This window comes from Gastrolobium bilobum, unplaced genomic scaffold (assembly GCF_033153095.1).
Source record: "Gastrolobium bilobum isolate Gb01-03AN ecotype WA unplaced genomic scaffold, APGP_CSIRO_Gbil_v1 utg487474, whole genome shotgun sequence".
Taxonomy (NCBI): Eukaryota; Viridiplantae; Streptophyta; class Magnoliopsida; order Fabales; family Fabaceae; genus Gastrolobium; species Gastrolobium bilobum.
In genome coordinates this window covers 1-10,543 of record NW_026896398.1, presented here as the reverse complement: position 1 = coordinate 10,543, position 10,543 = coordinate 1, and the positions used below count along the sequence as shown (strand labels likewise).

Genomic DNA, 10,543 nt, shown 5'->3' with positions numbered 1-10,543 from the left:
GGAGCTTTTAAAATGGTCTTAACCATTACACCTTGCAAAACTACTAGCTATGATGCATTGCACGCGAAGCAGATTGCTAATTCAACATATATCCACGTCATAGTTTTCTAATACAATGTTTATATAGAACCCTGTATATGCAGTATTTGATTTTGACCCATGTAAATTAATGCCCCTTCTTTCTCATGGTTGATTGAGATTTGATCTTCAGTTGACAAACCACTAATGGTTAAAGTTCTTACCTGGAAACAAAGTGCATTGAAATTAGTCTGTAGCACAAAATGCATTGAAATTAGCCTGTAGCCCTGGAGCAATGCAATTTATTAAACTGAATATATGAATTTCTTGGTTATTTGGCAGGTTAAAGATGGCTATCTCCGGCAAAACCCGTGGCCTAGCATCTACTATTGTGATTATAGTATTAATTCTGCCAGAAATTGCAGCACAAACAGTCTCACCGGCAACAAGTAATATTTGATTTCATTAAGAGTCACCATAATCTGAATTTATTTGTTCCAGATATTCTGCAATTGCTATACGATTTGTATATATTGATGTATTTAACCTAGAAAATTATAAAGTTAGCACTAGAATGACTATACATGAAGAATGCACAAATGTTACCCTTGAATTTCTAACCAATATTATAGTATTTCACCACTCATAGTTAAATTCTCAGCAATTATTTTATATTAAGAAAGGGTAGCTATAAATAACACACGGTCATACATTGTGGGTTTTTTTTAAGGGTTTTATAAGAGTTATGTTGTAGGAAAAGTGATTGTGTTATGTTATAGAGATTCGTTTTGCGTGCCGAAGTTTTTTTTTTTTTTTTTGCCGCGGGCCCCACAAAATGTTGTGTCTGTAGGAAATTTTTTGTGGTCATGTTAAATGATAGATGATAAACCCTTTTTTTAATCATATTACAGTTTTTTTAAAATATCTATTTAATTAATTCTTTGAGAGATATTCCAGATTAATACGGTCAATCTTGTACGTTTGATTGTACAGGACAAGTCTTGCACATTAAACATGCAGGACTTGATGTCAGAGTAGAAGTCTAGCACAATACGTGAAAGTTTGGCACGGTTAACGTGTGAGATTTTATAATTCTTTTTAAATTCCGCATTACAAAAGTATGAGAGTCTAATATATATATCTCATAAGACTTCCATGCTGACATTAAATCCCATAAGATCAACCCAGAAGAATTTCACTTTGGCACTAACTCCGGCATGGTTGACATGCGAGACTTGCCCTATACGGTCAACGTGAAAAATTGACCGTATTAGTGTGGAATATTTTTAAAAAATTAATTAAATAGGTATTTTTTTATCTAATATGTTGGTTGGGTCAAAAAGTCAAAGATGGTTTATCTTATTCCACATGATTTTGAATCTTGTCTCTCTGATCAACCAACTCTTCCCAAAAAATTAAGTTACTAGGTGAAGGCATGAATAGTTTCTGTGCATTCTACGATAAAAGCTTCATCACCGGACCATTTACTAGAAATTAGATTTTTTATTAGAAGAATAGGATGTGAACATCTAACTCTAAATTATTTGTTATAAAAGCTCTGATATGATATCAAGCAACCAATTCTCCCAGTGAATAGTTTTTATATTATATAATATCTAACAATCACCACTGGCTTAATCCCCTATAAGAGGGGTTGACGTGTTCACATTCCCATGTATTCTAGTTTTGAAGAACATTTTATTTGATGCAGATAATGTGTCAAAACACGTTACACAGAAGGATAATACTATTAGATTTGATCCTTTGAACAATTTCAAAAAATACAGAGGAGGATTTGACATCAGCAATAAACATTATTGGAGTGTAAGCCTCTCTGCATCATCGTATCTGTCTAGGTCTTAATCCTAACTTCAATGATATTTTTAACCTGTCCTTAATGTTTGTAGTCAGTTGTCTTCACAGGAGTATATGGATATGCAATTGGGGTGCTCTGGCTTCTAAGTGGATTATTGTGTGGAGTTTTTTTTATAACAATCAATTATTGTTGCCAAAGTGATGGAGAAAGAAGGACCAAGAGTTGTAATCTTTTGCCAATGCCTCTGGCTATATTACTCATGATATGGGCTATGTAAGTCTTCAAACCTTATATATAGCAGAACAATTATACTTCTGAGTATAAGCATTTTTTCTATCTTTTCTTTTTGCTGAATTGGTTATTTGGGGATTATATATGACTTATCAGTAAATACCTATGAGATGAACTAACTCTCATATAAGTCAAAAAGAGAAATGGTAGTCACAAGAGAACTACCTGCCATGGGAAAGCACATGAAAACTAGTTTTGCAAGTTATAAGAATAATGCAAAAGAAATGATCTTGATTACACATTGGATAGTAGAAAATCATTTTGGAATGACACATTACAAATTCTTTTACTTTTCTGAAGTGATGTATTTATGATTTTTGTCTTTATAGGGCTGCAAGTGGGTTAGTTCTCGCGGGTAGTGCAAAATTCCATTCTCATGCAAAAACTTCGGTTAACATTATAATCAAAACAGCAAATGATGCATCAGAAACCATATACAATGCAACAGGAGCAATAAAAAAAATCCAAGCTGACTTGATGGATTCCGGTGTGGGTGTTGAGGCTTCTGGAAATCTTGACTCTATAACTGAGAAATTTAATGCTGCAGCTGATAATATCGTAAAGGAGGCTAGGAAGAATAGGCGCATTATTAACAAGGCTTTCGAAGTATTGTAAGACTTTTCTGTCCCACTTTTCCTTCCTGAGAAAATTTAAAATGAACATTGAATTACAAGAAAATGAGGGAATGCTTTTGATTTCAGGTTTGACATAACCATTGTGATCATAAGCTTGAACATGCTTGGAGTAACAATTTTGTCAGGTATGTCTAATTGGTCAATAATTTGTGTGCATAACATCAATGACTTCTACCTTCACATCTGAGACAATCTCAAATCTCTTTATTCCTGTGATTGAAGGAAATTTTCTACATGAAATAGGCATGATTCTCATAAAATGTTGGAATTTTCTGTCGAACAGTTTGTGGACTAATGAGGTTTCGGAGGGGAATTTACTTGTAAGTAAGCTATCCTGTATTAGCTTGGCACCTAGATGCTAATGTATTTGGTTTCAATATGGAGCTAACATTTTCATCCATAATTTTTGTTATTTTCCCTCTTCTTTTCACAGTCTTGTTATAATGTGCTGGTTGATGACAGTGATGTGCTGGCTACTATTTGGAGTTTATTTCTTCGTAGAAAAGTAAAACCAAGTTCTTTCTAATTTACAGATTGTTCTGTTCATTTTCAAGAAATATCAAAATTTCCCTGCAAAAATATGTTTAGCAAGAGAGAAGTTGGAGTTTAATTACTGAAAAGAGTTATACTATTTTGCAGTTTTTCTAAGGATGCGTGCACAGCTCTATACAGCTTTCAAGAAAATCCCTATAACAACAGCCTAAGCTCCATCATCCCTTGTGATGAATTGGCCTCAGAAAAACCAGTCCTAACTGAAATTGGTACAAGGATCTACAACCTTGTCAATTTGGTAAACTTTTCATAATACCAAAATCTTTTTCCCCTTCTGTATTATTGTAACACTCCAAATCATCAGAAAAAGAAGACCAAACTGTGCCTCCCTGTTGAGGAATACAAGTGGGAATGATTGAGTGAAAAAGTCCCACATTGATTAAGAATGAACCGAGTGAGCATCATATAAGTGGAAGGATCCATGCACTTAATGGCTTAAGGTTTTGGGTTTTATTGTGGTGTTCTGAGCCCACTTAACGCTGTTGCTCACTTTGCCCATAGTTGGCTGTCTCTCCCCGCCACGAGCTCCCCTTGCACGGCCCAACACTCTCAAGTCTCAAGTCATATAATGTTTCTGTTATTTTTCTATATTATTCACATTGTGTTGGTTTCTAATCTAACATAATAGAGCTCATATATCATAGAAGAGTAATATATATATATATTTGGTCATTGTCCTTGGTCATTGTCCTGTCACTCTTGTGCATCAAACTGAGTGTAAGGAGTAAAGGACTCCAATAAGTTGTGCTTTATAAATCAATGGATTTAGCCGAAACCAAAGCAGAGTAATTCTCAATGTTTGCTAAAGAGAATGGAGTTTAATTGTTCATATCTCATGTTGTATTCTTTGATAAATCTCCAGGTGAATTCAAACATATCAAACCTGCAAGGAAAATTGATTCCAAATCTTGTTCCTGTATGCAATCCTTTCTCAGCGCCACCTGAATCTTTATATCAGCCAGAGAACTGCCCTCCTAATACTATTCAAATAGGAGATATCCCAGAGGTATGCTACATCCTGCAAATAAAGAAATTATTATTAAGTTACTGATGAATTCTACTTATGTGGTTATATATATGACTTCCTTGATTCTGCTCTAAAGGTATTGAAGCCTTATACTTGTTTCTATGACACTGGGGAAAATTGTGGAAATGAAGATTTCTTAACTGGCAGTGAATATAAGGTAGTTGAGGCTTACACAAGTTCAATTCAGAACCTGCTGAATGTGTATCCTGGTGTGGAAAAATTGTTAGGATGCCAGTTGGTAAAAGATGCATTATCTCAAGTCCTTTTCAAACACTGCAAGCCTTTAAAGAAATTTGCTCGGACGACATGGGTAGGAGTGGTGATTCTTGCAGTGATCATGGTGTTTTTGGTTGTGCTATGGACAATTAAGGCTCCTCGTGAAGATGATCAAAATATTTTCTGATGGTTCTGTGCAGCCCCGTTCTTCAATAGGAAATGCTTAAGAATTGAAGGTAGCTCAATAGATTGACCACAACTAATCAAAATCATTAAATCATATTCTATTTAGTGTAGAAGAACTTAGCAAATAGCATCCGGGGACTAGGTAAATAATCCTGTATAGCATTGAGGTGCAGGCTTGTACATACAGAAATCTATTGACAAGGGTTTTGACAAGGGGTGTTTAGATTTTGCTTTGGTGGTAAGAACAAAGTTTTTACCCCAAAATTTTGTTCACAATTTAAAAAAAAATTCACTTGAGTATGAAGTTCAAAAAAAGGCGACCAATCCCCTGCAATACAATTCAGAATTTCAGGTGTACAAAAATCATCAAACAATAATATAAGATTATGAAAATTTTATCAAGATCCACAAGTTGTCCCTTTTTATTTGCTTTTTTATTTAACATGTCTATGCACTTATATCTTTTGCTTGGTTATCTGAAAAATAATCAACCCAACCTTACATTACAAGGAAAAATGCTTTCTTATTGTTTTGTCATTGATATTGGGCAAATCTTAAGCGACAAATCAGGCAACCAAAGCGTGTGACTACATTGGGTTTAACGGTTTGCGTTAACGCAAGTTGGGAGTGAACAAAAGCTTAAATTGCCCATCTCTGCTTGCATGCATTCATGTGTATCTTTGCGTGAATAGGAAACGTGTGTGCAAAGTTTGGTTAAACTGTCACAAGCATCGTAGATGGAGACATCTAGAATGTTTTTGAGTGTCATCAAAGTCGATGTTTCCTACTCTAAAATGTTTTTAGTGTCCTCTAATTTTTCGTAAAATGAATAGATGAAGTAAAATCTTTGCTAATATTTTTTAGTATTTCCTTGTTACTGCCCTGCAATTCTTTTGATAAATTAAAAACTAAATAAAGGCTTTGATAAGACTTTATATTAGTATTTCCTTTATGCTGCTCAATTCAAATAATCTACAGCTTATGCTTAAATATACAGCTACTTTGCAAGTCTATCACTGATCTCCAATAATATTCCCTAATCGTTGAAAAATAATTTGTAAAATTTTAAAAATCTGAATTATATATGCTCATTACGGTTATTCATAATTTATATATATGCATATAATTAACTTGGAGAAACGAATTCACTCCGTAGACCCGAACTTGAATTAATAATCTTTAAGCATCTATTCTTCATTCACATTCAATCTTGTTGCTCAAATATTTCAAAAGAAATATTTATCAGATAAATAATGAAATTTTATTAGGAAAATCTTATTTATTGTTAACTTTGCTTTTTTAATTCTAATTATTGAGGAACAAGTTTTAATTCTCATTTTGATAACTAAATATTATTTTATTAGAAGATTGTAATAGCAGAATTTTACGAATTAGTTACTCAATTAAAATTTTTGTTTAGACTGAGTACTAGAAGTCGAAGCTCGTGGGGATACCGGAGGGAGCCAACTCGTCTCAAAGAGATAATTAGGGTTGGATAACTCCAGAAAAAAAAAAAAAAAATTGGTATCATGTAAAAAGTGAAAAAGAAAAACTTCTTCATAATATCAAAAAATGAGTGTCGAATTTATATAATCAATGTTACGTCCTCAAATTCAACTTGATTTTGAAAATCTCCAGTCAATTATCCAAATAGTTTTATTGAAAAGTCATGTCAAAAAGTATAATCCGTGGAGAATTTTGTGACACAACTTCATCCCTAAAATATGGACCACCATAAGGATCGCCCTAAAAGCCATTTTTACAAAGTAAAAAAATTAAGACACGGAATGGATGAGGCAAAATCCCAAACAAGCAAGCCGTGTTGAGCAAAGTCTCTTTCCTTTCTGCCATTTGATATTTAGTTATAGGATCATAGTTTTGCAGATTAGGCAGCGAAAACGTATGTGGTGTTTTAGAGTATAGTAGGATAGGAAATGATTTTGGATGCATGCAAACAATTAATTTAATAATTTTATCTGAACATTACAAGGTGACATATACCCTCAAGATAAACCAATCAAAGCAGGAGGAAGATCATCGCCAGGCATCTCTGTCATTATTATTGTCTTATAGCTAGTATCATGTAATTAATAAGTATGAAACCAACAATATATATAAAAACATTCATTAATATTAAATTAAGAAGTGCGGACACAACAAATATAAGATACCATATATATGAACACAAATATACAACAACAAAGTTTACAATATTATATTATGATAGGTCCCATATACATGAATTACCAAATAATGAACTCAATTGGTACATGGGAGCTGAGCAGGTGAGTGTGAGATTATATATTCAATCCTTCTCAATATTATTTTTGGAATAAGTTTAAAGTCTTAATCGTAGACTAACTCTGAACAGAATTAGCTACTGTAGTTTATCCGAAAAAACATATACATGAATTCTACTTTTGAACTGTTCATCTAATATTTTTGTAGAAATTAATTAGGTCAACAAATTTTAAAATCTAATAACATCAAGTCACGTTGCAATAAACGTATAGTACTTATCAATTGCATTATAGCCTTTATCATCATCTTTTTGTTTGCATTCCCTAAAGAAAAATGTTGTTTGTTATTTTTCCTTTCCAACTATCTGATTGCCGCCATTCAGTGACTGAGGATTCCACGCCCGCATATATTTTGTGTGGCAATTTGTGTTCTTTCGCTTCCAAAGTACTTTATGCGCCTGGCTTTTGCTGTAGTGGGCGTTCAATTCAGAGCATCAAATCAAATTGAGAAGGGAGTAAATAATTAAATCCTTGGGAAAATGGAGCCGCAATAAACTTTGTCAGTAACTCAGTGTCACTACATATATGGATCTATACTATCTTTTGTCCTTTCTCAGGCAGCAATTTCTTTTATTTTCTAAAAAATATAGTTTATATTGTCCAGATAATTATTATGGTATGCACAACTATATAAGTAGTTTCATTTAGTTGAAGCACAAAATTAATCATAAATACATGTACAAGAAGTGTAAGTAGCAGAATACATTTGTAGCAACAAATTTCTGATCCCCCCTTAGTATGCTCCAAGAAGGCATAAGGAATAAGGATAGCCCACGTCTATAATAATTGGACATATGTCAACTATTTTGTGCACGCTAAAGCGAGAAAGTTATGGATATCCACACACAAAAAAAGCTACAAAGTTATGCATATATGAATAGGGGAAATATCTGTTTACAAACTTTTTTTACAAATTACACTAAGTATGACCGGTCATACATTCTTGATTGAAGTATGACCGGTCATACTTAGTTTAGTTTGTAAGAGTTTGTAAACAAAAAGTTTGTAAATATAACTTTTCTCATATAAATAATCTCTAACATTACTGCATATTATATGTATCTTAAAATTAGCCCTTCAAATTTGTGATTAGGACACGTTCTCAATAAATTCTTAATTTCTATCTCAAAATAAGTTTACAGTACATTATCTCATGTATATATACACCAGCAAGGTTTTTGGAATTCTAGCTAGGAATCGATGACAACTTGTGACAATGACCCTTATATAATTTCCAATCCATGGTTTTGTATTTGGCCATATTTCTGAGCACAAATTAAAGAGATTGGGATTTCTCACAGCACAGCTTTGGGGTCCATATTCCATAGTCTATGCTATTGTAAAGATGGACACCAGTCTTTACATAGCAAAGAAAACACACTACAATATTTTCCCTAACCAGCAATACATTGATCATGAGGCAGCCACCATAGACATGCACCACATCAATCATCCCCAAAATAGTAGTCACACATCCACAAGCCATTCTTCTGATTCGGGAGGAACTTGTACTAGTGATGAAGGTAAATTGGCTTCCAAGCTTCTTAAAGAGTGTGCTAAAGCAATCTCTGATAAAGACTCTGGCAAAATCCACCATCTTCTATGGATGTTAAACGAGCTTGCATCCCCTTATGGAAACTGTGAGCAAAAATTAGCCTCCTACTTCTTGCAAGCTCTATTTTGTAAGGCCACAGAGTGTGGTCAAAGGTGCTACAAGACCCTTTCCTCTGTAGCTGAGAAAAACCACTCCTTCAATTCAGCTAGAAAGTTAATACTCAAGTTTCAAGAGGTAAGCCCTTGGACAACTTTTGGACACGTGGCATCAAATGGTGCCATTTTAGAAGCCTTCGAAGGCGAGACAACACTACATATTATTGATATAAGCAACACCCTTTGCACTCAATGGCCTACTTTGTTGGAAGCCTTGGCTACAAGAAATGATGAAACCCCTAACTTGAAGCTCACAGTTGTAGCTATAACGGGTAGCATAGTAGGAGTTGTGACGGTCGTTGAAGAGGAAGGTGATTTTTGCAGCTCAAGAAATGACTTCTTCAAGAGCTTTGAAGAGTGTCTTAGGTTTTACACCCTTTACTTTGAGATGCAAGAGGAAAGCTTTCCCTCAATCAGTAATGAAAGATTGATGCTAGAGAGGGAGTGCTCGAGAAACATAATTAGGGTTTTGGCTTGCAATGATGATGATGAATTTGGGTATGATATTTGTGAGAGAAGGGAGAGAGGAACACAATGGTCTTGGAGGCTTAAGGAGGAATTTTTCCCAATTGGGTTCAGTGATGATGTTGTGGATGATGTCAAGGCATTACTCAAAAGGTACCGTCCTGGGTGGTCCCTTGTGGTGCCACAAGGAAATGATCATCTTTCAGGAATTTACTTGACATGGAAGGAGGAACCGGTTGTTTGGGCTTCAGTATGGAAACCCTAATTGATTGAATTGGCTATATATACTGAGTATTATATTGTTTATAGTATGTGCCATTGCCATATATCATATATATAGTGGTTACATATCTAATTAAGGATCCCTTGCTTAATTTTGTCGATAGCAATTAGCTAGGTAGCCATGAAAAAATGAATATAATGGAAATATCCATCAATCTGGACTTTGTTTTTTAACTTACTCTTCTGATTCTTGTATCCTTTGTAATGTTTCCCCTGTCCAGCTACTCCAGAGACCTATTTGGAAGTTTGTGTTGTACGTTATAGGCGCTTTTATTTTAATATTATGATAATTTCATTGCTCTTGTTTGAAAGCTCCTTTTATGAATTCCATGGCTTCCCCTCTCGTACATTAATCATTTCCTTGACTTTATTTTATTCCAGTGCATTTGAATTAATTAATTATACATAATATATAAAAATAATATTACTGAGTCAATCGATATATATATTCCTCTTTCTAATTTTCTTTCTCCTAAAGTTTTTTTTTTTAAAAAAAAAAAATCTTGATTAGAGTATTATTTTTGTTTATCTCTCTTATCCTTGCTCCACGCCCCACTCCTTCTTAAATCCTTTAGCTTTAATTCAAGTCAATGACTTAAAAAAATAGAAATAGAAATGATGTAGTTGCTAAGAATTGAAATGGAAACTCTTTTTTTTTTTTTGAAAATATTTCAATCGGTTAATTGCTTCGCAACTAATCCGATTCGGGTCGGGTCCAGGATTAAGGCTTTAAACCCCTCCCAAAGGTGGTACCGGGGAGAATTCGAACATATGCTCTCACCCCATCTGCTTAGCTCCCATGCGCCAACTGAGCTGCCACCATTTGGTGAGATGGAAACTCTTTAATTCATAAATAATCAAAACTCTTAATTAAATTCGTTTCTTTCGTTTAGAGATGAAGATCAAAGAAACTGAAATGTTATTGATTCGAGTCGACCGATACATCTACGGATAAAAGAAAGGGAAAATATTTTTCCGTTTAAATGACGCAACTTATATCATTTCACTGCTCATAAAGAGGTGAGATTAACATCTTTATATTTTT

General features: G+C 33.9%; 2 protein-coding genes across 2 annotated transcripts; both read left to right on the top strand.

The window, feature by feature from the left end:
* The first annotated feature begins 367 nt into the window (after positions 1-367).
* On the top strand, positions 368-4,742 carry LOC133299520 (uncharacterized). Its single transcript, XM_061498989.1, has 9 exons — positions 368-467; positions 1,730-1,842; positions 1,926-1,990; positions 2,455-2,736; positions 2,827-2,885; positions 3,004-3,080; positions 3,194-3,265; positions 4,175-4,318; positions 4,416-4,742. Exons 1-9 carry the CDS (start codon positions 368-370, stop codon positions 4,740-4,742), a joined length of 1,239 nt encoding a protein of 412 aa, XP_061354973.1.
* A 3,644-nt stretch (positions 4,743-8,386) lies between these two features.
* On the top strand, positions 8,387-9,481 carry LOC133299522 (protein SHORT-ROOT-like). Its single transcript, XM_061498991.1, has one exon. It carries the CDS (start codon positions 8,387-8,389, stop codon positions 9,479-9,481), a length of 1,095 nt encoding a protein of 364 aa, XP_061354975.1.
* The last annotated feature ends 1,062 nt before the right edge of the window (positions 9,482-10,543 follow it).